At 41.8% G+C, this 27,978-nt stretch overlaps 1 protein-coding gene across 9 annotated transcripts; it reads right to left on the bottom strand.

Annotated features, from left to right (window-relative positions):
• Positions 1–10: 10 nt before the first annotated feature.
• Positions 11–27,942, bottom strand: PGGHG (protein-glucosylgalactosylhydroxylysine glucosidase). 9 transcript variants are annotated; one of them, XM_067462562.1, is made up of 15 exons: positions 27,720–27,942; positions 23,655–23,928; positions 22,145–22,355; positions 20,215–20,650; positions 18,344–18,463; positions 17,000–17,131; positions 16,550–16,661; positions 15,134–15,206; positions 10,896–11,032; positions 8,146–8,279; positions 7,901–8,005; positions 7,687–7,784; positions 3,368–3,567; positions 2,814–2,886; positions 11–857 (listed from the first exon to the last, which is right to left on the bottom strand). In XM_067462562.1, the coding sequence occupies exons 2-14, from the start codon at positions 23,893–23,895 to the stop codon at positions 2,831–2,833; spliced, it is 2,055 nt and encodes a 684-aa protein (XP_067318663.1). In that variant the 5' UTR covers positions 23,896–23,928; positions 27,720–27,942; the 3' UTR covers positions 11–857; positions 2,814–2,830. The 9 variants fall into 9 exon arrangements, 8 of the variants coding, with proteins under 8 accessions (XP_067318663.1, XP_067318664.1, XP_067318665.1 ...); XM_067462563.1 differs by having other exon boundaries at positions 11–437; XM_067462564.1 differs by having other exon boundaries at positions 11–128.
• Between the last annotated feature and the right edge of the window lie 36 nt (positions 27,943–27,978).

The following is a 27,978-nucleotide window of genomic DNA, read 5'->3' as shown; positions in this document are numbered from 1 at the left end:
AAGACAAACAAAGGGACCAAGTCTTTTATTGTTAAGTTGATTGCAATCTGAGTCCCCACTGAATGGATGCAACAGTTCTGGTGCTGATGTCCATAAAGTCCATGCTGATGGGATTAAGTGGCAAGTTCCTGGGAAAGGGGAAATCATATTGTGTGAGAATGGGGCATGATCCCCTGGTGTCCTGGATGGTCATACTGGGTGATGAGTGGATTATATGTCCAGATGACAGGAACAAAAGACAGGCAACCCAGCAGATGGATTCTGTTGTCATTTGCCCAGTTGGGGGGTCTATGGGACCAGTAGAGATGGACTGATCCAAAGATGATGGGTGATTGATTCCTGTTTCATGTTGATGAAGCTCAGGAAGATAGCTGGCTGGCCTTCCCGGGTCAGTAGGTGAGGGCAAAAGGTCATCACAAGACTTGGTCGGTGGCAAACTTCTCCAAAGGATTTTTTTTTTACAGTAAAATACAAAACATGACAGGTTAAAACATACGCAAGGGTCCATGGATATTGAGGAAACTTAGCTAATAGATAGATTGATATCCATGGGAAAAGTGGGAAAACATACACATGAGATCTGTGAATACTGGGGGACCCCAATGGGTTTCAGTATCCATGAAGATTGGAGTCAATGCTGAGTTATGGGGCTTAGAGTGAGATGTGTGCAGTGAGATAATGAGATAGGGTAGGATATACAAAAAAGAGAGGGGAAAAGTTCTGTGGACTTGGGGCTTCCTTTGGAGAAACCAGGACACCCACGGAGGTGGAGAGTTGGCAACAGGGACTGCAGAGGTGAGAAGGAGACATAGAAGATAGATCCATGGATACTGGGGCGAAAAATCAGGTTTTGGTATCTGTGGAACAAGGAGGGCATTCCCAGGGTTATTGGAGCATGGGTTAGGCAGGTACAGGGTACATGCAGGGGGAAATGAGAAGAAAAGCACTGTTCTCTAGGATGGATAAGCCATGCGGGCCAGTGGCAAAATGCGGAAATGGAGAGAAAAAACACCAGAGAGCAAAAGTTAAGGATAACCCTTTTATTTAGGAACTGAAAACTATATATGGGGGATCAATGAGCCTCTTGTGTGCAGGTAGCTGCTGCTGGATTCCTACAGACCACTGGATGTCTACATAAGTATATCTTTTAAATTCAAAAGACACTCATCACTTGCAGAACTCCCCACTGTGGTGCCAACTGTACCAATATAATATCCCCCCCCCCCCCGGCCGGGGGTGTTTCTGTTTTCAACAACACTGGCACAGGCTTAACTCAATAAAGCCAGGCAAGCAAAAATTATTGGTGAGACTACTTTTGATAACACTAATATTCAAGCTAACATACTTTGGTTTTACGACAGGGATTTTCCAACATCACTATGAACTCTCCAGCCAGGATAGGGCTGGCCAGTATGAAGACTCCTGCCTATTTTTGTACTGTGGACATGTGTGCTACCGCTGATACCATGGAGTTTATCAGTCTTTGTGAAAAGCCAGCAGTGAATGTTGGGTCCCTTCTAATTTTGTAAAAGAAATACAGAATAGCCTCGTTTTCAGAGGAAGTGCAAATGGTGGGAGAGGAAAACTATCCTGCACATATCTCACTGATCTATGTAACAGAGTGTATGCAGCAGTTAGAGACCCTAATGAAGGAGCAAAGACATGGGTGGCTTCGAGAAGAAAACTAAAGGCTTTGTTATAGAAATCCTATTCTCAGATAGGAATATTACTCAGAGTATTAATCTAGCTTCGTGTTAAGAGAGAACAGAGAGAGAACAGGCAGGAAGAGAAGAGTTGGAAAATGTCATAGGTAGCAAGAATGGGGGACATTGTGGGCTACTCAGACTATCTCATCCTATTACGATAATTCCCTTGATAACTGGCCCCAGCTAGGATCTAAAATCTTGGCCACGCACTTTTCTACTGCTGTATCCAAAGTTAGAATGACCCAGTTATATTGGTCTTATTCTTAATGCTGCTACACGGCCTATGCACTTTACTCACTAGCCCTATCCTTTGAATTGTTATGCACCAGTCTGCCCACCCATATTGAGACTTGAATTATCCTATTGTTTTTTTTTGTTTTGATGATTGTTTTATATTTTGTTATAATGCTGTTTAAAGGTAAAGGTAAAGGTAGTCCCCTGACTTTAAGTCCAGTCATGTCTGACTCTGGGGTGTGGTGCTCATCTCCATTTCTAAGCCGAAGAGCCAGCGTTGTCCGTAGACACCTCCAAGGTCATGTGGCCAGCATGACTGCATGGAGTGCCGTTACCTTCCCACCGGAGCAGTACCTATTGATCTACTCACATTTGCATGTTTTCGAACTGCTAGGTTGGCAGAAGCTAGGGCTGACAGCAGAAGCTCACACCGCTCCCTGGAATCGAACCTGCGACCTTTCGATCAACAAGCTCAGCAGCTCAGTGCTTTAACCCACTGCACCACCGGGGGCCCCTATAATGCTGTTTACATTGTTTTAAATGGATGTTATGCATTCTAATGTGCTACGTTTTTAACTGTTGATTGGGCTTGGCTCCATGTAAGCCGCCCCAAGTCCTTTCGGGGAGATGGAGGCAGGGTACAAAAATGAAGGTGTTGTTATTGTTGTTGTTGTTATTATTATTATTTTACTGCCCTCTCTGGGGCAGTAAAATAATTCTCCAATATAATGGCAGTAGTGGCAATTTCCAAATGATCACTCATAAGGCAGGTTGTTTATATACCCAGAAGACAGTAAACATTCAGACCCCATTGTGAGGCCGGATATTTAGGGTCTTGGAAGGCTCAGACTATATCTCTCTGCCATCACATACCAGGCATGCAAAATGGGTCAAGAGGTCCTTTTCTGGATCCAGCCATCAGCTACAGGGAAGGAGACGCTTTCTTCTGAAAAGAAAGGCAAGCAATTGTTGTGGTCATTACACAGCAATAAACCTTCCTATGATTTTTATTATTCTTGGGTTTTTTCTTTTTGATGTACCACAGCTAGAACTGATGGGGTTTATATCCAACAAGATCTCAACAAACAAAAGTTGCCCTCATCCAGTTAAGGATGTCTACATAATACATCCAGCTAGGTTTTTGTCAAGCCAGTTTTCCTTCAGTGAAAATAAAACATATTTCCAGGCTGAATGATCCAACTGGTTTCTGTTAGAGAGAATGGGAAAAGAGGGCTGAATTGTCAGCTTCCAGACAGGCCCAGTGCCATCTTCAACAAGCACGTGCAGCTTGAGCTTATGACGAGTCCTGTTTCAATCCTAAATGGCTAAGCCTTCCCATAAAATTTTAAAGCAGATGTGGATTTCTTGGTGGTAGAGACCAGCAACCTGGAATGAAGATTCTGTTGGAAGAAATGAAGATGTCCTACCTTCATTGAGGGCACGGCATATGCCTTCTCTTGGCAATACAGCCTCCAGCATCGATGAGGACTTTGTCACTTTGATGGTGATCATTTTTTTGGTCAAGGTGAAATTCAGCTTGCTTCCTAAGTAGCATACTCCAGTGATCTTTAACTCCTCCATATTATCAGGACAAACAGGGTCAAAGTACAGATGCCTCTTTGTGATCCTGGAACAGGTAGAAATGAGACACAGTACTAAATCCTATAAATTATTACAGATCATAACAAATGAAGCTCTAAGTAAAAAAGAAACATGAAACAAATTAAAGGCACTTGCCACACAGTATTATTTATTTATTTATTTACACTATTTCTACCCCGCCCATATCAGCCCGAAGGCGACTCAGGGCAGCGAACAAGTCGGCACAATTTGATGTCTTGACAGCTACCATATATTGATTTGTTTGTGTTCAAAATTTGTATTCTACCTTTCCTCCAATGAGTCTAAATACAACAACAAAAACACCAAAAACACTTTATTTATATCCCACCCCATCTCCCTGTGGTGACTCAAGGGATACTTGGGATTGTAATCCTCAAGTCTACATTTTTGTTGGTCCTGAATGTTACCATGGACAAATAACTATAGGGGATCTTCCCCAGTAAAGACAGGAAGGTATTCATCTATAGACCTAAACAACACGCTGTGCTGAAGGCAAGTATAACCTTTATTCACATGTGTTCACAGGCCCAATCTGAATCAGAACCACTGTATCTGACCAGGGGAGGTTTATGCCTCTCCATAGCTGCTTTTTTAAAAAATGTCAAACACCCCTTTCTCTATTAGTAGTTAAAAAACAGAGAAAAAAGTGTTCCATTTGGCACCAAAGGAGAGGTTTTATTTTAGTCTCCATATTTTTGCCAGGGAAGGTGAAAGGAATTCTGAGATTAAAAAAAAAAAAAACAAGCTGTGGAAGAAAGCCTCCCATCTGCATGCAACAGTCCTGATATGAACTGGGGGCACACAAATTTGAGAGCAAACATAAAAGAGCTCTTATGCCGTAAGCTACATAACAGTTAGCACAATGTGTAGTTTAGTCCCCACTGTGGGAAGTCAAATACACAGACCGGACAATTAAAGCCAGTTCTTACCAGTTGCAAGGGCCAGGAAAAGTCAGAATCAGCCAAATGGATGGGAGATATTAAAAGCATAATTACAACCATCTGGCAAATGCCCCAGCATAGCTACAACATATGTGCTAGTTTGTCAATACTGCCTCTAAAAATATTCATCTGTTATGACAACTACCTCCTGGGTTTCTAATATATGTATAAATGCATAAGCATAATAGTTATTTGGCATTAATACTGGAGCATTCTGGGCACAGCTGAAAAAATAAACAAGGAAGTCAGACCCAGTTTCCCCACCTACTCACGCATCACAATGAAGGGCTCTCTGCACTGGATTTATTTTAAGATGCTTTAGTTGTTTTCGGATCTACTTCCTTTGCTACAGGGATGTCAGTAGTGTTAATTTTACTTGTGGTGTCAGAGGCTCAATGCCCCTCCAGTATTGACTCAGCTGTTGAGGACAAACGTGGTAGCTTTAACTGTGCTCCCCAAATATCAAGATTGCAAACAAATGAGAAACAATCATAGAGGAAACAGGACTCCATTCTAACTTTGGCCAGCTGAAACCAAACCTACACCATTCCAGGGACAATAGTTCTTCCCTGTAATGCCTTTTTGCAGGCATATTTTTGGTCCTAGTCTAAAATGTAGGTGATTCAATCATGACATTTTGTTCAGGATGCAAATCATACTGGAAAAAACAGGATTACTAACCCAGAGATTAAACAATTTCCTTTTTTAGGATTACAACTTCTCAAATCCCCTGACACGTTGCCCAAGATAGGTTCAGAAAAAGGAAGAGGCACTAAGGCTCATATTACAAACATGCATTGGATAATGGAATGCAACAAAAAAAATTCAGGAGAGGGCAATCAGTTTGTGCTTTATAGTCTAGCAAAGCCTTTGATTGTGTAGATCATTAAAATTATGGGTCGCTATAAAAGAAATGGGTGCGGCACAACATTTTGTTTCCTGATGTATAATCTATACATGGGACAAGAGGCCACCACCATGCGAAAATATGAAGGAATAAAATAAAACTGGCAGAGGGTTGGTCAAGGCTACACTTTATCACTCTGCCTGTTTACTGAAGCTATAATATATAAACCTGGATTAGACTGAGGACCTCTTCACGCACGCGGTAAAAGTATTGCTGCAGATTGCAGTGATTTTGGCGGCACCCACCAAGGGGGCGTGGGAATCTGTTGCCCCACATTATCCTGGATACCCTCATCGCGCAGTGGGAAGTCTCAGTTAGTCGGCTCAACCCATCTTTCCCCATAGAAAGACAGGAAGCCTCCCAACATGCACCATCGGCTCATTTTTGGGGGTAGCAGGGATTTTTGGCACTTTTGCCACTGAAGTACTTTTCCAATGTGTGATGGGAGCTGGCAGACTTTGTGGAGAAAGTGCAAAAAAAAAAATGCTGCTGATTTTTAGCCCATGTGAAGAGGTCCGTAGAGCAAGGTGGCATGAAAATTGGAGGAAGGAGCACCAGCAATTTGAGATATTCAGATAATACCATGATAACAGCTGAAAAAAAGCAAAAAAAACCCCTGAAATTACTATTGAGGAAATAGTCAAAGAAGAAAGTACTAAAGCAGGCTTGCTGTTAGCATTAAGACACAAACATTGCAACCACAGATGATTTACAGTTCTCATAGAATCATAGATTCATAGAGTTGGAAGAGACTACATGGGTCATCTAGTCCAACCCCCTGCAATGTAGGAAAAGCACAATCAAAGTACCCCTGACAAGTGGCCACCCAGCCTTTGTTTAAAATCCTTCAAAGAAGGAGCCTCCACCACACTCCAAGGCAGAAAGTTCCACTTCTTCCCAATGTTCAGGTGGAATCTCCTTTCTTGTAATTAGAAACCATTGCTCCAAGTCCTAGTTTTCAGGGCAGCTGAAAACAAGCCTTCTCCCTCTTCCTTATGACATCATTTCACATATTTATACATGGCTATCATGTCTCTTCTCAGCCTTCTCTTCTGAAGGCTAAACATGCCCAGCTCTTTAAGCCACTCCTTATAGGGATCTGACCAAAACAAAATAGAGAGGCACCATGACTTTCCTCGATCTAGATACTATACTCCTTTTGATGTAGCCCAAAATTCCATTGGCTTTTTTAGTTGCTGTACCACACTGTTGGCTCAGATTCAATTTGTTTTTCACCAAGACTCCAAAATCTTTTTCACATGTACTGGTGTCGAGCCAGGCATCACCCATTCTATATTTTGCATTTTATTTGTTCTGCCTAAGTGTAGTATCTCACATTTGTCCTTGTTGAAATTAATTTTGTTAGCTTTGGTCCAGCTCTCTAATCTGTTAAGGTCATTTTGAATTCTGATCCTGTCCTCTGGAATATTAGCTATCCCTCCTAATTTGGTGTCATTTGCAAATTTATGCTCTCTAAAGTCTAAGTTATTAATGAAGGACCGACTCCTGCAGCACTCCTCTAGTCACTTCTTTCCAAGATGGGGAGGAACTATTGGTGAGTACCCTCTGTTGCTTAACCAATTAAAGATCCACCTAATAGTCCCATTGCCTAGCCTACATTTGATTAGTTTGCTTGAAAGAAGTTCATGGGGAACTCTGTCAAAGGCCTTACTGAAATCAAGATATACTACATCCACAACATTCCCTGCATCTACCAAGCTTGTAATTCTATCAAAAAAAAAGAAAGAAATAGAATTAGTCTAGCAGTTTTAAAGTGGGTGGTGAAGACATCCAAGTAAACAAAGACTTTCTATACTGTGCCTAATTTCTAAATCAAAATTTAGATAGTACTCAAGGAATCACAAGAACAATTTTGGAAGGGCTGCTATGAAGGAACTAGATAAGATACTCAAGGGTAAGGATACATTATTTAATACCAAATAAGGGGTATCCATGCCATAGTATTTCTGATTTCTATGAATGTTTTGAAAGCTATGCAGGAAGAAAATAATGCATTTGAAATGTGGTGTTAGAGGAGACTTATACTGATATCATATGGAAATGGTCAATTGATGTTTTGTGAAATGCTTTTTAAAATTTATCTTCTCCCTGCTAGAAATGTGATATAATGTGACAAGTGATGCCTGTTGTGTGCCAGTCTGGTCAGTTCTAGTATTTATCTGTATTCAGTGTTCTAATAACTATTTCAGATATGATCTGCCATCTTCATGATTCCAACAAATACTGGTTTCATAAATCTATATACATTTTGTACCTGAACCCAGTGTATCCAAAAAGAATGGCTTGCAGAAATCCACCCATCCCTGTCAGGAAGTTCACCGCTCCCGAACCATCAGAATTTTCTACCCAGATCTGAGGGAGTTAAACAATAAGGAATTATTAAAAGATGATGTGAGGAAAAGAGGTGTCTGTGATACAAGCAATATAAAGGAAAAGTTGGGCGCAGGGGAGAAAGAGATACTTGCTACCTGCCTGACCTTGAATGGCTCGGTGATGTTGCTGAAGCACTTGTTCAGCTGGTGTTGTGCTCTTTCAGTCTCTTTCAGTTCCAGCCATCCAACAGCAAACATGCTCTGAAAAGAGGTGAAGGAATGGCACTACTGTCACTGTACCCCATACTAGGAGATGAATCTCTGCAGAGAATCCATTCAAATGCTCTCCACACATCAAAACCCATATGTTTTCCCCTTCTTGCTCATGGTCAGCTCTTTACCCAGGTCATGGCTGGCCCCTGAGGGTCTGTCACAGGTTCGTATATCTCCAGGTCATTCCTTCTGACTTCTGGGTCCATGGGATGCATGACAGGGAATCCGAGCAAGACAACATCAGCCTGTTTCACCGGTTCACCTATGAAAATATCAAGGAAGTAAAGTATGGAAAGAGTGGGAGAAAGTAGGGAAGTATTTTAAAGAGTAAGTTGTCTAGCTTGGAGAAGATAATGATGCTGGGTAAAATGGAAGGAAAAATGAAGAGGGGGTGACCAAGGGCAAGATGGATGGATGGTATCTTTGAAGTGACTAGCTTAACCTTGAAGGAGCTGGGGGCAGTGATGGTTGACAGGGAGCTCTGGTGTGGGCTGGTCCATGAGGTCACGAAGAGTCAGAAGCGACTGAATGAATAAACAACAACAAATCAAGTTTCTCTGTAAACAAAAGTAAGCATTGGGTATTCGCATTTCTCTTTTTACCAAATTGAATGCCAGAAGATTTAGGAAGGACCTCTACCACAAAGCGAGGAAAGGAACTAGTGTCTTTGTATTATGTATTGTTTAATTGGGTTACGTTATGTTTGCTTGGTTTGTGAGTGTCTTTTCTCCTTTGTCTCTTTATGGTTTTCTTTCTTTTCTCCTCCATAAAAACATTACCAAAAAGAGAGAAAATATCCAAGAAGTATTGCACAAGAGAAATTTCTTGGCAGTGACTGCTACAAGAAATATCCTTTCATTGCTCAAGGCCAATTTCTCTTGGGTGGCAAGAAAACAGTGTAGAAAGACTGCAATATTTTCAGATTTAAAAGGTCAGGAAGTTTTATGCATAAGCAGTGAAGATTCAGCAGATGCCACATTGTCCTGCTCCTGCAGTTGCCCTGCCTAAAAGCAACTAGAAGAAAGTTTCCAACTTGCAAACCAGCCGATGGTAAAGCAATGCTTTTCCTCTTTAATACACTCCTTATAAGGTGGCCTGAGAAGATAAAATCATATTCCCCATCACATGAACAAAAGAAGATTAAATGGCTACATATTAAAGTTAGCGTAATGAGTGCTTTGCAAACAAACTCATCGTTAACCAAGGGCACATCCAGACAGGGCAAAAAATATTTGTGGGGGGCTTCCAGCTGACATGAAATCGTAAATGCTTTTGGCAGGAAAACTCTGCTTTGTGCCTTGATTATTTGATAGTGGGTTTGATCTGCGCCTTATTGAAAGGTGTGGGTTGAACCTACTATGGATGCTATCTGGACTGCCCCCTCAGAAGTCCTTAACTTGTGAGAGGGCAGTCCAGTCAGCAATCTCATGTTTTTCTGGGCTGAATGAGCCTGCAAAACTGCAAGGGCACCAACCCCCTCTCCAAGCCCCCCCCCCCCAACCCCTTTAAAAAATAAAAAATTACCTGGCCACCATTACAGTGCTGCTGGCCCTCTCCTGGTGCTTAGGAATGACATGCCAGGAGAAGGGAGGGGAGAGAAGGAAAATTGCTCCTGTTCGCCTTCCCCTGTTCTCCTGAGGCATCATTCCTAAGCACCTGGAGAAGGCCGACAGCACTTTAATGGCAGCCGGGTACGTTCTTTTATTTTTAAAAGGTTGGGGGGGGGGGAGTGTCTCCCTGTTCTCTCAGAAGGTAACAGGAGGACATGTAGGCAATGCCCACAAAAAGCGTAGGCTTTTGGGGCAGTGTGTGGACTACAGTTTGCCCCAACACGTTTTTCCCCCCGCTGTCTGGAACCACCCCAAGACTGAAACATTCTGGACCTCCAAAGACCTTTGTTATAGAAGCAAGGAAAATTGGCTTGGAGCACATTCTCTAAAAAAATGTCACAAGCTAACGATCCCGTGGTTCTAGTATTTATAAAGGGGAAACTAAACCTCTTTTAGGCTCTGCACTCTGTGATCAATTCACTTTGTCACCCACTCTCCACATAATCCTGAAAGTATGGTCCTTTTTGCAGTTTAAAACAATTTTAGAACTGGAATCAAGTGGTGCAGCTGACTGTGTGCCTCTTCTGATCTGAATTCCTTCCACATTTCCTTTTCAGGCACAAGAAAACTATAGCTAAATACCACTTTGGTAGTTTAGAAGCTCGTGTGTTTGTTTATTTGTTTTGCTAGTCTCTGTGTCTCCAGACAGACCTGTGAAAGATTCATGTCTGAAACCCTAAAGAGACACTGTAGACAACTGTGAGCTAGATGAATCTACCGTCTCACTTGTTGTGTCACAGCTCCTCCCCACCACCCCCCACACACACACATCAGCCCCCATTATGTTGTGGTTTTATACATAGTGGGGTCTTTTTAAAACAAAATACAAACTGTTCCTGAATGTATACGTGGTCTTCCTCAGCATGCATTATTCAAGCTACATATTCACCCACAATAATAATAATAATAATAATAATTATTATTATTATTATTATTATTATTATTATTATTATTTGTACCCTGCTACCATCTCCTCAAAGGGACTTGGGGTGGCTCACAGAAGCACTCCAAGTGCCACATGCAGACAATAATGCATAAGTATAAATACAATGACATAAGTATAATCAACAGTGCATAAAAAACTCATTTATAAAATTATAAAAAATTATAAAATTCCTAAAATGCAGTAGAACCTGCATTTATAGCTCAATTATATTACTAGAATGAGTTATTGTTGCATCACTGTCATTATATGATTTGACCTCCACTGCAGGTGGCACTAAAAGGACAGGTTGTATTGCCTGCTTTTTTGGCCTACATCCACTCACCTGGGCAGTACCCATCATACTCTGGGTGGTAGTGCCTGTTGTTATCAAAAGGCACTTTAATTTTCTCTCCAACTTCTTTCCACTCTTTAGGGATAGGAATATGCAACTGGGAGGCCAAGTAACTTGCAAAATTCAAACTGGAAAAAGAGCAGAGAAAATGGAAACTTAGGCTAGGTTAACAAAGCATAAAAAAGAACAAACGAAAAAAGATGATAGAATCCTTTAAAAAAAAAAGAAGAAGAAGTCAGAATTCACAGTAGTTCCACAACAGGTACAACTGTCCCACAGACCAGTTTTTAAAGGGCTCCTTGAATATTTTTCTCCGGGGCTCACTTAGGATGCTGCAGTAATCAAACATCAGGCTTTGTTTTCATCCCTTTTAAACTATGGTACAATTTAAGTGCAGTTGCTGACTGTGTGACAGTGATTCCATGCATGTCTCTAAACACAGTTCTGAACACTAAAATCACTCGTTGTGGCAGACAGGTTTCATGTGTAGCAACAAGAGCTCAATCAGAATGCATGTGCAAGATGTACTATTTTGCTTGTGTTTCCCTGGGAACAGATGGTTTCCATCTAAATAATATTTTTAACTGCCCACCCACCATTTCCCCAGAGAGCTCCCTTCCAAGTGAGGCTTTTCTCTTGCAATTGCCTCCCTAACAAAATGTTATGGGTGGTCCAAGTGAAATGATACTCTCTTCACAGTGCCCTGCATCCACTCTACATGCACTTGGGAAAAAGGCAAAATAGCTTTACAGTGCTTTTTAAATTGTTGTTAGTAAGAGATTTCCACTTAAGGAGATACAGGGAAAGTGTTGAAAATATCACCTTTTTGGGTTCATCTTTTTTCGAAACAGCATATGTATTTTGCTTTGAGTCTCATTTTGGGAGGAAGACAGAAAAAAATAAACAAATCAGGATTTGCACATTGGCACATGGCAACACAATGTTGGGGTTGTATAACTCTCAAGAAATGCTAGGGAAATTGTCTACTGAAAGTCTACTTCCTTTCCTTGTTGTATCTTATGCCAAATTACATATTTTCCTGAAAACCAGGAGATGAATTCTTCATACCCTGGAAAATCAACAAACATTTTATGAAAATGCAAGCTTGGTTCTTGTTAGATAAACAGGACAATTCAATTAGCACACTCAGTGCTCAGAAACTCCTCCATCTGGAAGTACCATAATTCAAATATGGGTTTTAAATAGCTCAGTTAAGATGGCTGAGCCAGCAATTTCTCCTCCAAATTAAGGTGAAAAACCAATCTTAACTGTCAATACCTCAAACCAGGCACTTGCTATCTGAAAGGATCTGACAACTGAGAGAAAAAGCAGAAGTCATATTACAGGGAAAGGGAACTTGTGGCTACTCAACTGGACTGCAACTCCTCAGCTGGACTGCAACTCCCATAATCTACTACAGCTTGTTCCATTGGTTAGAACTAATGGGAGCATTGCAAATAGTAGCAAGTGCTCTTTCCTCTTTCACTTAGCCAAGTGCAACAAGGCACAATATTGGATGCTTCTTTTAAGGCAATTAGCTTAACAGCATTTGGAACAGAAAGTCTAGTGGAGTTATTCCATTTTTGATCATCCACATTACGGCTTCCTCCTCCATGTATTTGATTATTCATGGATTGCCTCATCCCCTCCCCCACACCAAATTCTTGTCTTTCCAACAGGAGCCTCCCAGATTTTAAATGTCTTCTAGCTCCTAATCTCAGTAAATGTAGAGGACTGACCGTACATAAACCAGCCATTCAGAGCTGAACTCAACAACTAATCTTCTGAGTCTTACGGAGATTCCATTATAAATTTTTGATGTTTCTTCATGTGCATTGTCCCCCCCCCCCCCAAATATTTTGTCTCATTTTCTGGAACTGCATTAATTATTTTATTACAAGATAATTATTTAAGTGTGTCTTCATTTATTTTGACATTCTGTACAGTGTAATATATGCTATATTGTAATTGAATTGCTATGTTGATTTCTGTGTTTTTTATTTAAAAACACTTAAATATAAGTTAGAGATCAATCTTTGTTTGTATTCATCTCTGTTTATATAAAAACTAGCTGTGCCCTGCCACGCGTTGCTGTGGCCTATAGTAAAACTTATCAAAGTTGAGGTAACTATCTGGACTATTATGAAAGAGAGGTACCTACCTATTCCTTCCCCCTTTTCCTCCCCCTTTCTCTCCTTTCTTCCTTCTCTACCTCTTTCTTTCTTTCACTACTTGGTTTCATCCTTCTCTCTTTCCTTCATTCCCTCCCCCTTTCTTCCTTTGCCTTTCTTCCCTCCCTGTTTGCTTCCTTCTTTCACTTTTTATTCCCTTTTATTTTACCACCATCATAACAATAACAATAATGCAATGCATTACCTCTGGGACCTGACACCTCTCCCATTCCCCCTAAAAGGGTCTCAGAGGAACAATAGCATAATAATAATAATAATAATAATAATAATAATAATAGAAATAACAACCTTTACCCGCCACGTGTTGCTGTGGCCAATCTTCCCTCTTTCTCTCCTTCTTTCCCTCCTTCCTTCCTTCCTTCCTTCCCTCCCATCTTTCCTTCTCCTCTTCTTTCTCTATCTCTTTCCTTCCTTCCCCCTTTTTCTTTCTTTTCTGCTGTCTCTCTTTCCTTTCCTTCCATCTTTCCTTTTCTTTCCTTTTCTTCTTCCTTCTTTCTCTAACTTTCCTTCCTTCACCCTTTTTCTTTACCTCCCTTTCTCTTTCTTCCTTCTTTCCTTCCTTCCTGTCTTTCCTAGATTTTGACAGGGTGGGAAGGGGCGGGGTGGGGTTTGGAGGGGGCGTGAAGTAAAAGGAGGTAAGATTGGGGTGGGGGAGTGATGGAGCGTGGGGTTGCGTGTGTGTGTGCAGCGGCGGGGGGAGTGATGGAGCGTGGGGTTGCGTGTGTGTGTGCGGCGGCGGGGGGAGTGATGGAGTGTGGGGTTGTGTGTGTGTGTGCGGCAGGGGTGTGTGTGTGTGCGGGAAGCGGCGCGGCGGGGCTTGGAGTGGGCATGGTTTCCGCAGAGGGAACGTTGGTCGGAAGGGCATGTGCGCGCGCCAGGGAACTTGCGGCTGGGCGCCAATGCACATGCTCAGTTGTTTTGCCGTTTTGTGAGTGTGTTGTTGTGTTGTTTTTCATTTTGAGTAGATACGTTTGTACCTTGTGGGTTGTGTTATGGGCATGGGAATTTTGGTTAAGTTTCGTTGGGGTTTTTTTGAGTTTTGTTTTTTTGCCGTTTTGAGTGTGTTGTTGTGTTGTTTTTCATTTTGAGTAATATGTTTGTACCTTGTGGGTTGTGTTATGGGCATGGGATTTTTGGTTAAGTTTCGTTGGGGGATTTTTGAGTTTTGTTGTTTTGCGAGTGTGTTGTTGTGTTGTTTTTCATTTTGAGTAGATATGTTTGTACCTTGTGGGTTGTGTTATGGGCATGGGAAATTTGGTTAAGTTTCGTTGGGGGATTTTTGAGTTTTGTTGTTTTGCTGTTTTGTGAGTGTGTTGTTGTGTTGTTTTTCATTTTGAGTAGATATGTTTGTACCTTGTGGATTGTGTTATAGGCATGGGAATTTTGGTTAAGTCTCGTTGGGGGATTTTTGAGTTTTCTTGTTTTGCTGTTTTGTGAGTGTGTTGTTGTGTTGTTTTTCATTTTGAGTAGATATGTTTGTACCTTGTGGGTTGTGTTATGAGCATGGGAATTTTGGTTAAGTTTCGTTGGGGTTTTTTTGAGTTTTATTCTTTTGCCGTTTTGTGAGTGTGTTGTTGTGTTGTTTTTCATTTTGAGTAGATATGTTTGTACCTTGTGGGTTGTGTTATGGGCATGGGAATTTTGGTTAAGTTTCGTTGGGGGATTTTTGAGTTTTGTTGTTTTGCCGTTTTGTGAGTGTGTTGTTGTGCTGTTTTTCATTTTGCGTAGATATGTTTGTACCTTGTGGGTTGTGTTATGGGCATGGGAATTTTGGTTAAGTTTCGTTGGGGGATTTTTGAGTTTTGTTGTTTTGTCGTTTTGTGAGTGTGTTGTTGTGTTGTTTTTCATTTTGAGTAGATATGTTTGTACCTTGTGGGTTGTGTTATGGGCATGGGAATTTTGGTTAAGTTTCGTTGGGGGGTTTTTGAGTTTTGTTTCCTCGTTGGATGCCCCTAACAAATTTATATATATAGATGAAGGCCAACATCAGAAGAGCTTGACAAGCAAATGCCATTATGTTTCTATGAAGTCTCTCACCTCTTTTGGGCAACAACATTAGTATAAACAGAGTTATTTACAGCATGATGATATTCATCTGGGGGCATGATACCTAGGAGAAAGCAAACAATTCAGAATATATGAGACTTCCTCCATCTTTTTACTATGAATAGCCACGTGGAGTCCCCTTGGGGGTAAATAAAGTGAGGTATCAATAAAATATAATAATAATAATAATAATAATAATAATAATAATAAGGAAGAAGCTAAAAAGAAACACATATTCAAAATCTGACCCAAGCCAGCCAAGTCCAAGCCATGAAAAACTAAATTCTGTGATGAGATTAAATTGTGTGTAGGTTGAGCCTAATTTCCATACATACACCAATCTAGCACTATTTGTTCCACTGTTAGGTGAGGTACAGAGGCATACCTGTAAATATAGCTCCTCACAGTCAGCCTCTTGATTGTTACTGAAGCCGATTCCACACAACGAAAAAGTGTGTTCCAACCTGGGTTTAAAACCCGGGTTGGGTGGACTTCTTTCCTCACACCAGCCTGAAAAACCCACGCTTTTGCTGCTGGGTGTCTGGGTGCCCACCCAGAACCTTAAAACCCCTTACAAAATAAAATAACTTACCCGGTTGCCATTTCCCCTTCTTCGGAGATCTCATGGCACATAAAAATGACATGCCAGGAGAAAGGGGGGAGGAGCAATTTTCCTCCTCACCCCCTTTCTCCTGGCACATCATTTCTACATGCCAGGAGAACTCCAAAAAGGGGGAATGGCAGCTGGAGAAGTTATTTTATTTTTAAAGGGGTTTTTAAGGGGTTTTGGGGAGAGAGTTACAGCCCTCTGGGTTTTCTGGGCTGATCCAGCCCAGAAAACGTGAGAGGGCTGTGTGAACTGCCCACTCAGAAGTCCCAGGATTTCTGAGGGGGAGGTCCACACAGGGCCCATACTCAATTAGACCTGGGTTTTTCAGTAATTAATTAATTCAGGACAAAGCAGGGCTTGTCTGCTTTGTCCCAAACTAATTTGCTGTTACCTGAGGTGTTGTTTGGAAGCCTCAGGTAAAAGTGAGCGAACTCATGCATTTTGGGCCCTGTGTGGATAGGTCCTTAGATTTCACAGGTAACTAGATAGTTTTGAAGATTTTGCCAATTCAGTGCAGTTCTAAGCTTCTTCCTGAGCCAAGAAATTTATTTTAATCAATGGATATACATACTTAGTAACATTCAGGTGTTCAGAAACTAGTTACTCCGGATGCAGGATGAAAATGCTAGGCATGTGACCCATCTCCCACACCTGGTGGCTTCCATCACTTGGAAAGACTCTGTCACACACAAGTTTCTCTATTCAGTCCAGGGGGTGGTATCCATGGAGGATTACAAAGTTTCAACAAAGAGTTGGAGGATTTCCACTTTCTAAGGAATCCTTGCCCCCCAATTTACCATTGATGTGATAATTCTGCTCTTCTGAATTCCACTCCACTCGACTGCACCAGTACTGAGCAACAGCCCAGACCACATCCCAGCCACCTTCCTCTTGAAAGAGAATCAAGTCCTGGAATCACATAGAAAGAAAATAGCTCCATCTCCTGCCTTAGAGCAGGGATTAGGACAAGACAGAGAACTTGTTTTTGTGCTACACTTTCCACTGCCCCCAGCTATACTGCCCAGGGAGAATAGTGGTTTTTCAACACCAACAGAGTCCCAAATATCCCCCCCCCCCAACTTTTTTTAAGAAAAGGGAGAAAGAAATGAGCAATATGAGAGGGAAATATGACAATAAAAGTGGCACTTGAATGCCAAGCCTTTCTTAAATTTCCAGCACAAATGCTTGAAGCCAAAAGAAATGTCACTGCAAAGCTGTAAATCAAGAGAAGACAATGCCAATATTACCTGTGTGATGTAGTAATATTGTTCAAATGCCAGCATAATATCCCCATTGATATGAATTTCCTCAGCTCCATAAACCTCCTCGGGGCAGACCTCTTGGCCTGTTGCTGCACTCTCCCAGGGGAACTTTGCACCCTGCCACAAGCAAAACCCAATCCAAGGGAGAAAAAACACAATTTGTACTCAACAGCTCACATAGAACTAACAAGTCAAAATTAAGGGGTTTTTTGTTTCCATAGGAGCTTCAAAACCAAGGAATGAAATGTTTTCCACTGTGTGAAAGTCAAGGTTGGACTTGTATCCTACTCTAAACTATATATTATGCATGCATGAGACTCCTAAAATTATTGAAATGGGAATACTACAGGGTCACAGTTTATTTAGGCCTTCATTTGCTCAAATCTAGACAAACACATTTGTTAAGGTTTAAATTAATAAGTGACACTCAAGATCAGCAATGAATACCAGATTGCAGAACTTCAGCATTTTAATTTCTGCAATTACCACTAGGATTCCAGCTCTTCTGGATAAGTAAATATACAGATATGTATATCAGAGGGTACTCAAAAGTTAAGATCTGTAAAATCATAAGGTCTGCTTGGAAACAATAATATCTAATAGCATAATAGAGGTATAATAGAGATGAACCATTGAAATTACATAATCACTATTTTAAGGAAACAGTCACTATAGTTTCAACTCTAACCCCATAACTTGGAGCTGATTAGTTATTCCAAGTGAATCCCAAGTGAATCCCAAGAAGGTCACAAACTTGTCACATGTTACTGACCCCTGAACCAAGTCATGATAGTTAAGGAGTTCCAGATAAATTCCAGATGCAAAATTCCCATTAATCCTTCTGCGGCTCATTTCTAGTCCTTCTTTTAAAAGTTGTTTCTGCTGAAACTTATGTTGAGAATTTCCTCTTCTGGCTCTCCAGGCTTAACCAGAAATGGAGTGGAATTTCCTCCCTATAGAATAGTGTTTAAATGGGTGAGAACATTTTCCAGGCAAACCTAAAGACTAATGCTACTACTTAGCAAATGCAACTTTGATGCATCCTTTTCCCCACATTGAATAACTGCCACTTTAATGTGCAAAATATGCCATCAGCCCCTTCCAATGTCACAGAAATTCAGTCATATGCATGCATGTTTCAAAATGCCTTCTGATGGCAGTGAATTTTTACTGCTTGTTTTTAAACAATGCTAAATAGGTGATATGAAAAATCATCAGGCCACTTTCAAATCAGATACATAACAACTTTATTAAGCAGCATTAATAAAACCTGGGTACATCTATAGCTGAAATCACTTTTTGTCATTCTGCACCACCTGCTGCCCCTACCTTGTATCCTCCTTTCTGCGCATTGAACAGAGCTCCCTCTAGTGTTTTGATCCGATATTTCAGAATAGCACGAGCTGCTTCAGGGTAGAAAAGTAAGATGTTTGGGTACATCCAGGTATCCTGAGTTTAACAAGAAGAGCACACATAAATACTATTATATGAATATGTGGTCAATAAGTGAAATAAAATGCTGGCACGAGTTAAGAGCAGGAAGCATTTGGACTCAGAGCTTGAAAAAATTGTGTTTGTGTCTGTGCACAATGCCCGAATCCCTGAATCTGTATTAGCCTTCCTCAAGTAGCTGCCCATCAGATACAATTGACCATATCCACCAGACCCATTATGCCTGGAAATAATGATAACACAGTAAATGTATTTGGAAGGTGCTTGGTTGGTTGGAAACAAGGCAAACAACCTTCCCTACCAACTTATGGAGGAACAGGGCTCTTCTGTCAGTTCAATAGGCCCAGCTCTCCCTCATGCCAGGACTCAGTCCTGAAACATTAACATGTACCCATAAGCATAAGGACAGTGTTATTATTGTTGTGTGCCTTTAAGATATCTCCCAACTTATGCCAACTCTAAGGAGCCCCTGGTGGTGTAGTGGGTTAAACCGCTGAGCTGCTGAACTTGCTGGCTGAAAGGTTGATGGTTCAAATCTAGGGAGTGGAGTGAGCTCCTGCTGCTAGCCCCAGCTTCTGCCAATCTAGCAGTCCGAAAACATGCAAATGTGGGTAGATCAATAGGTATCGCTCCAGCGGGAAAGTAACAGCACTCTATGCAGTCATGCTGCCATATGACCTTGAAGGCATACAGACAACGCCGGCTCTTTGGCTTAGAAATGGAGATGAGTACCACCTCCCAAAGGTGGAAACAACTAGACTTTATGTCAGAGGGAAATCTTTACCTTTAAGGCAAATCTATCACAGGGTTTTTTTGGCAACATTTCTTCAGAGGGAGTTTGGCTTTGTCATCATAGGTTTCCATAGCAGAGGGGGATTTGAAATCTGATCTCCAATATCGTAGTCCAATGCTCAAACTACTTCACTATCACATGCATAGCACATTTCTACAAATTAAATATATTTGTTGTAGTATCTCTCCAATTATTTATATTACTGTTGTTTTAAAATATTATTGTTATTATGACTATTAGTAATCACCTTGTGTGTCATAAAACTTCCAGAACACTGGGAGAAACAAAGCAAGAAATTGGGTGCAGAGCAGATTCAGATGCTCATAAACAAAACCATTTATGAAATTTCATTGCATTTAAAAGGTGACACAAGGTAAGTAGAATACCATGATTATCTTGGAACAAGTAGTTGATGTAAAATTCTCCAAAATCCAAGCCACATCCTATTTCTAGTGTGCTATAATTAGTCATCTCTAAGGTTGCCAGATAAAGTTGGAGAGAGCTGCTATATTTTTAATAGTTATGTAGAAACAGCAGCCTGTGTAGAGCTCTGGAGGCCAACACTTGTTTCCTTGTTTGGCCATGGAAACCCATTGGGTGACCTTGGACAAGTCACACACTCTCATTCCCAGAAAATCTTACAATAGGGTTGCCTTAGAATCACCATATGTCAGAAAGACTTGAAGGCAGACAACCACCAAGAGGAGGCAACTTCAGCAGGAGCAGATATGTTACCTGATTGCATGACTAGGTCCCATTAAAGGAAGCCCTGTCTAGTTTTAATTCTGGCAATTTTATACACACCCAAACATCAAAAACTTCTGAAGTAACAAAAGAGTACACTCCAAACAAGATGGGTAACTCCTCCTGGATTGTCATGGCTTCTCCAACTCATGTGGACATTGCTCTATATGGTAGGGAACAACTGGAGAGACTCTTGTGATTTTTGGCTCACCTGGTCCCAGAAGACATGACCCCAGTAATCTTCATCTTGAGTGCCATTAGAAAGGCCTCCAGGGCTGATCCCAGAGAACAAGACATCAGGGGCACCCAGAGGCGGGATGGCACTTAGCAGGTAATAAAGGCAGCCATAGAGGGTCTGGCTGAGTGAAAGAGGTCCATCAACCTCCACACAGCATCCTTGCCAGAGGGCTGCCCAAGCTTCGGTGTGAGACAAATATAAGGATCCAGAGCCAATCAGTGACATCCCTTCTACAAAGCTCCTTTTGGCATCTTCTTCAGTCTCTGCAATGGCAGTGAGGAAGTCCCAGCATTTCTCCTCTTCCTTCTCAGAGAGTGTCATTGTATGTGGCACAGAGGTCCAGATCATGTGTACAGTAGGCTGAGGACCACCTTCCACTTCAGGGACCAATGTCTTTCCATAGAGATAGCTGACAGAGGGAGAGGAAAAATGAAAGCTTAGGTTTCTGTCAACTGACCACAAAGGAAATAATCCCATCTTTGCTCCCCACCATTAAACCATCCACTGGCTTCCTATCATTCCCATCCAGTGTGAAGTCCTGGACTATTCTGCCATCTGAAATTCTCTCCCATTTTCTGTTCTTTTTGTGCTTTTTCATCCCTAATATTAAATGTTGCTTTCCCTTATACTCAGAATTATGTCGAGAACACCTGATTATGCTCCAGATAATAATTTGTGGGGAACCTTACATACTCTAAATGTGCCAGATGCCGTCTTAAAGCGAAAGCGAAGCAGGGTCAGCTATCATTAGTACTTGGATGGGAGTCCACCAACAAATACCGTGCTGTAGCCTATAACCAAGAGAAGTGGCAAAACCACACCTGAGTTTCCTTGCTTAGGAAAACCCTTTTGAAATTTGCGAGGTCACCATAGGTTGACAGACAACTTGAAAACATGCACATGGACATATAGTAGAGTCTCGCTTATTCAACCTTCACTCATCGAACATTCTATATTATCCACTGTGTACATTAATTTGTGCTAGTGTTACATTTCATTCCCATTCCTTCCCCACTCTCCTTATCATCATGACCCCACAGATGTTGATTGCAACAAAAGGCAATGCATTTCCTGACTCATTTCAAACTGAATATAAATAGATATTAGAGAAAACAAGAATTGTGTTCAGAAGCATCTGTTAATAATTGTACTGTAGGGGTACACTGTTATGTAATGTAATTAAGCCTCAGTGCTATGATATCTAATCAAATATTTTAACATTCTATATGCAGTCATAATGTTTACATCAATTGGATATGGGGGGAAATATCAAGTCTTCGTTGTCGAAGAAATACATAATTCCCTCCCGACTTTCATCAACTGAAAACATGATTGCATCTGAATGGGAGCTGAGGCCCCCTCCACACAGCTGAATAAAACCCCACATTATCTACTTTGAATTGGAATATATGGCAGTGTGGACTTAGATGTTCTGCCTTGATATTCTGGGTTATATGACTGTGTGGAAGGATCCTGAAAAAATGGCATTTACTTCTCAGTCATGGCAAAACATGGAAGCAAGAAATTTGAAGCAAGCTAAGCTGAGAGCTATTTATACACAAAGCCCTTTGAACACCACCAAGAAAGAGAAGAACAGAAAACACCAAAGGATGAAAGTTAAAAGAGATTCAGTGGCAGTTCTCCTAGAATACCAAGATTACAGATACCATTCCAAAGCATATCCAAATTCTCTTCCTGCTTGTGGTTCTTGGTATTGTCACTCAGCCTGTCCTCATTTTCTGAACAGGACTGCAGCCCATATATTGGGCACAGCTGAGGATGGCATTCCAAACCACAGGGAAGAAAATATCCACTTCCTCCTGCTACTATTTTTTAAAAGCTCCTTGGAAAGAAAGCTCCTTCCAACAAAAGACTGGGCAAGCCCTCACATGATAGTACTCACTGAGCGCCCTGGAAATCTGGCCCTCTATGCAAGTCCAGGTCTGGACTCTCTGGTGTGAATTGTGCCTGGAGGTTCACTGTGATGGGCTGAGCATTGAGAGTTGACCTCTGGATGGTTATACTGAAAGCCACAAGGTGAGTAAGAGAGTGGTGAGCATAGATTCTGTGAGTGGCTGTATAATCGGAGGACTTGATGGTATGGGTATATGTTCCTGCAGTCAAGAGATAAAAAGAAAGAGATTTATCTTAATCATATTGTCAAATGTCTTTCATTTGATTGTGTTGTCAACCAGTCTAACCATGCAAAGTATTAAAAGATAGTTCATTTGGATTGACGTTTATTGGTGTAACAAGGACACTGAAATATGGTCTGTATTACATTATTAACGAACTTCACTCAGCTCTCCATATTTTCAGGTTTGACTTTTGCAGATTTGATTATTTGCAGATTTGATTAAAATGTTCTCTCTTAAAATCTTTAGGTCCTACATTGTGACTATATGGTGAACTTCTCGTGGAGTCACACCGGAGGACCTAGAGATTCCTAAACAAAAGACTTCCCTAGATATCTTCATTATACCTTCCAATGCAATTTTATGATAAACATCTGATGGAAGTTAATTATAAAGTTTACTGGAGGACCTAGAGATTCCAAGACAGGTGTTCTCACAGTAAAAAAAAAACAAAAAACAGAAATGTTGTAATACATTTTTAAAAAATTCACAGTGTTCTGAGTCCCTAACCCTAGTGAATGTTCATAATGTTAATAATTGTTCACATTATTATTTATTAAAAATGGTCTATATCCAATTTATATCCTTGACCAGATCATCAATGGTTCAGTGAGACAATAGTGTTGAAAGCTCCTTTCAAACAGCTGAATAAAATCTCACATTATCTGCTTTGAACTAGAATATATGGCAGTGTGTACTCAGAAATCCCAGTTCAAAGCAAACATTGTGGAATTTTCTGCCTTGATATTCTGAGTTATTTTACTGTGTGGGAGAGCCCAAAGAGAAAAAGTGCCTCTTATTATCTCTTTTCTTACTATTCATATAGGGCAAATTACAGAACTTAATAATGGTTCCGGGAAGAAGAATTTTGTGCTGTTTTCCTCAGAACTGGAAATTTTCCCATGAGTTACTGAAAACACAAAAGTATTACCAAAGTCTGAACCACTTTGGCAAGTAACTAAAACTCTATCCCCACCGTGAAAATATTCCTGCAAAGTTGTATGCTCTCTTAAAGTTCATTCTCTATAAATTGGCTGGACTCAGAATAAGTGATCACCCAAGATTAAATCACCATTTGAACCCAGGAACACCCCATCCCAAGTCCAACAGTCTAAGTCCAAAAGACCCTTTTGTTTCTTCAAGAGAAAGAACCTGAAATATCTTTCCAAAAGATTAGTCCCAGTGTATCTGTTTAATAAATTAGACCCGCTACAATGGCACTGTTGTATTTGTCATAAACACTATGAGGCCATGAATGAAGCCATTGTAGCCACTTACCTGTCTTAGTGACCAAAGAGAAAGTCTCACTCAGGCTGTTTCCAGCAGCCACACTCATTTTGACATTAACAGGGCTAGGGATATCTGCACGGTGTGTGTCTCCAGCTGCTCCATTATATACACCATTCACATGGAGGATATTCCGATAGACACGAGTGCCCAGGTAGGCATTGGTCACCGTTGCAAGAAGACGGGGATCAGAGGGCAGGACGCTACATGAAAACACTGTGGGGTCTTCCATGAGCCTGGGAAGAAGGAATGCTTGTCTCTCCAGCTGAAAGCAGTACAATGCAAACAGTGATTATTCTGTCAGGTGAAATACTGATACTGTCATAATAAACAACTAATGTTTGCATGCTGGAAAGCAGCTATGAAGCTGAATGGAAATTATGCTAAGAAAAGAGAGATAAAATAAACAACAGACTACATTAACTGGGCTTAGGGGCAAAGGGGCCCCATTAAAGTGAAAAAACAGAAATAATTATATAGCTTTTTCTTTTTACTTGAGAGAACACCGTCCAGGAATTCAGCATTGCTCTATGGTCAATATCGGCTGGAATCTGACCATAGAATTGCACTGGAGGACCTACAGATTCCTAGTGAGGACTTCTCCCTAGAAATCTCTAGTTCCTTCAGCATGGCTGAAGGAGGTTGACCATAGAGTCACACTGAAGGACCTAGAGATAACATTTTAAATAAAATCCATGAATGATCTAATCCACAGATGTCAAAACCACAAATGTAAAAGGATGAATGTATGTTTTTACATTGGTCATGTTGAAATCTAGCATGCTGCCTGATTCCTTTGAATGCAATTTTCCTGCTTCTTGGCAGAGGGTTGGACTGGGTGGCCCACAAGGTCTCTTCCAACTCTATGATTCTAGGATTCCATGATTCCTCCTGTGTCAAGCTGTATGGCCATTGTTTCCTTATGGCAACATCTAAAACCAGCAGCCTAGCCGGTCTCTCCCCTAATAACCCTGCTTCTTTCCCTGGTTTCTTACAGGAGATAAAATAGATTGAAATCAAATCATCAGGGTTGGCCCTCCCATTTGGTAGAAAGACAAAGCGAGGCAGCAGATTTAAATGTCATGAAGGGGGAGCAAAAATTTAGTTCATTTTGCCGTTGTTTTGAATAAAATAAAACAAGTATAGTTTTTGCTGCAAAGATATATATTCATGAGATTTTTTTGTTCCCCAGTACTAAACTGGGCTGGAAAGGAGGTCAGAGACAAGATGGGTGAGTCTTGCGGGCTTTGAGGTTCCTTGGCTGCTTTAGATCATCTTGTGGAGAGAAAAATCAGAATAATAATACTACTACTAATAGTAATAGTAATAATAATAATAATAATAATAATAATAATAGGCATAGGTGCAGGAGAAAGGGAGAATGAGGATACTCCTCCCCCCACCAAAACATTAATTCTGTCCCTTTCCCCAATATTTTCCTTCAGTCCCCAAATTTCCAGTATAGATGAGAGACACTGAAAATCACTCACTATCATCTATAATTAATATGTTTGCAGCAATCGTATTCCCTTGATAAATGTGCCTGCCTGTTTCTTTGAATGCCTAAACTATTTCTTAGCTGAAATTATAAATTACTGTGGTGCTAAAAGTTTGGGAACTGGATGAAAATGTCATGTGGGGCGGGAGAGACTATTTACTTGAGGGTGAATGTGCTCATTTTTGCCTCCCTTCTTGTTACAACACTGAGGAGCATCCATGATGCCTCTACTAGTCCCCTTCTACACCATTGGATTTTCAAAGCAGATGATCCATATTATCTTTGAACTGGATTGTATGAGTTTGCTTTGAACTGGATTGTATGAGTTTACACTGTCATACAATCCAGTTCATTGGGATTTTATATGACAGTGTAGAAGGGAGCTCAATTAAGTAAGAAAGATGACATTCGTTTAAGGACCAGTTGGAAGCAACACTGCTAAAAAGACTTATAAAGTTGTATCACCAGATGTGGATGAAGTGCACCAGGCAACAATAGTTTCTGGTGGCAAAGGGGTGCTTTCTATGGAGTCAGACAGTCTCTGTCAGGCTGGATCTACATTGCACTATATCCCAGGATCTGATTCCTGATTATCTACTTTGAACTGGATTATATGGGTCTGGATGGATGTTATCCTTGAAATGACTGGCTTGACCTTGAAGGAGCTGGGGGCGGCGAGGGTGGATAGAGAGCTCTGGCATGGGCTGGTCCATGAGGTCACGAAGAGTCGGAAACAACTGAATGAATAAACAATATGAGTCTACACTGCCAAATAATCTGGAATAAGCAGATAAACTGGGACCAGATCCTGGGATATAGAGCAGTGTAGATCCAGCCTGAGTTGGAATGCCAGGACATCATAATCATGAACATATCTGCTACCTGCTCCCTCTCCCCAAATATGCTTTTCTTGTGAGCTTACTTGTATTCTGCTTATCTTCTGAGGGCCCTTCCAGACAGGCCCTGTATCCCAGGATCTAATCCCAGTTTTTCTGTTTTCCCCAGATTATCTAGCTGTGTGGGCTCATATAATCCAGGACGCAGAGAGCATACAACGCCCCTGCTGTCCCAGCTCCACTGGCTGCCGATTTGCTACCGGGCCCAATTTAAGGTGCTGGTGTTATCCTACAAAGCCCTAAACGGTTCCGGCCCAAAATACCTTGCAGACCGCATCTCGGCCTACGAGCCCACGAGGGCCTTGAGATCATCCGGGGAGGCCCTTCTCTCGGTCCCGCCTGCCTCACAGGCACGTCTGGCGGGGACGAGGGAGCGGGCCTTCTCGGTGGTGGCCCCCCGGCTGTGGAACACCCTCCCTGCTGAAGTTAGACAGGCGCCCTCCTTGATGGCCTTTCGTAGGGGCCTGAAAACATGGCTCTTCGAGCAGGCCTTCAACTGAGTGTATCTGGGAATGACACTGGAATGAACTAGGACTACGAATTTCGGCTATGACCCCAGGACTTGACGAAGCGGATTTTTAGTATAGTATATGTTATGTTGTATTTGTCTGGTTTGTATTGTCGTGATTCACTGTACACTGTCTTTCTTTGTCGCTGTTCACCGCCCCGAGTCGCCCTCGGGCTGAGAGGGGCGGTCAATAAATGCAAGAAATAAATAAATAAATAAATAAATAATAAAGCAGAAAACCTGGGATCAGATCCTGGGATATTGTGCCTGTTTGGAAGGGCCCTGAGTTTACCTGCATGGGTTGGCTATTCTCACTATAAACAAGGTGCAATTATATAATGCACCCATGTGCAAAAAATATGCAGTATGGTTCCACTTTAACTGCCATAGTCCCACCCTAGGGAATCTTGGCGTTTGCAGTGCCTTGAAGGACTAGAGCTCTATGTCTGAGAAGTCATTTAGACCCTTCTCGAAAACACAAATCCCAGCATCCCTTAGAATGGAACCATGGCATTTAAAGTGGAACTATAGTGTTAGAAATACCTAGTATGAAGGACTTCTGAGGCCCTTTCTACATTGCCATGTAAAATCCAGATTATCAGATAATCCACATTTGTAGTGGATTAGATGAGTCTACACTGCCATATCTCCCGTTCAAAGCAGATAATCTGGATTTTATATGGAGTGAAGATCCAGCCTGAGTCCTGAACGGGTGAGCCAAATTCCTCGGCCAGACAAAGGAGCTGCTTCGAGTGGAGAGAAAGAAAGGCGCAATGGGTTTGTTGATCTGGAGCCACTTTGGTGCAAGGACATTCCCAACGAGGGCCTGCATTTCTGCACTGACCCAGGGGGCACCTAAAGTATGGAGTTAGTCCCGTTTGACCCCACTTTTCCTGCCCTGACTCAATGCCACAGAATCCCGGGAGCTGGAGTTTGGTGCAAGGCGCAAGACCTTGTCAAACTACAGCTCCCGTGAGCCAGGGCAGGAAAAGTGGGGTCGAATTGCCCCCTAAGACGCTCTTTCCTCTTGTCTCGGGACTCTGAGCAAACGACTTTGAAAGCTGAGCGCCAGCAGCCCTTGCTTCTCGCTTCTCGCGCTCCTCCCGCCACGCTGGCAGCCTCCAAAACTCCGCCCGCCTCTCCTCTGCCTTCACCTCCGACGAGAGCGACCCCTTTCTCTCCTCCTCCTCCGTCGCCGCTTTCGAGAACCAGGGCGAGGCAGCGGGGAGTTGGGGCCCTGGCAGAGCAGCGCCGCCTCCAATGGCTGGGCCCTCGGCGTGGGAGTCCCTCGGGGAAGGGCTTCGAAGGGGTGGCCCGCTCCTGCGGGGAGGGGAGCGCAGACTTTGGACCAAGTCGGCCCTTGGGCTCCGCCTCGCCTTTCGCCTTGGCCAGCCCCTCGGCGCCACCCCCGCC

The sequence above is a fragment of the Anolis sagrei genome, chromosome 1, assembly GCF_037176765.1.
Source record: "Anolis sagrei isolate rAnoSag1 chromosome 1, rAnoSag1.mat, whole genome shotgun sequence".
NCBI lineage: Eukaryota > Metazoa > Chordata > Lepidosauria > Squamata > Dactyloidae > Anolis > Anolis sagrei.
Note: the sequence above shows the minus strand (reverse complement) of the source record. Positions and strands in the feature narration are given on the sequence as shown.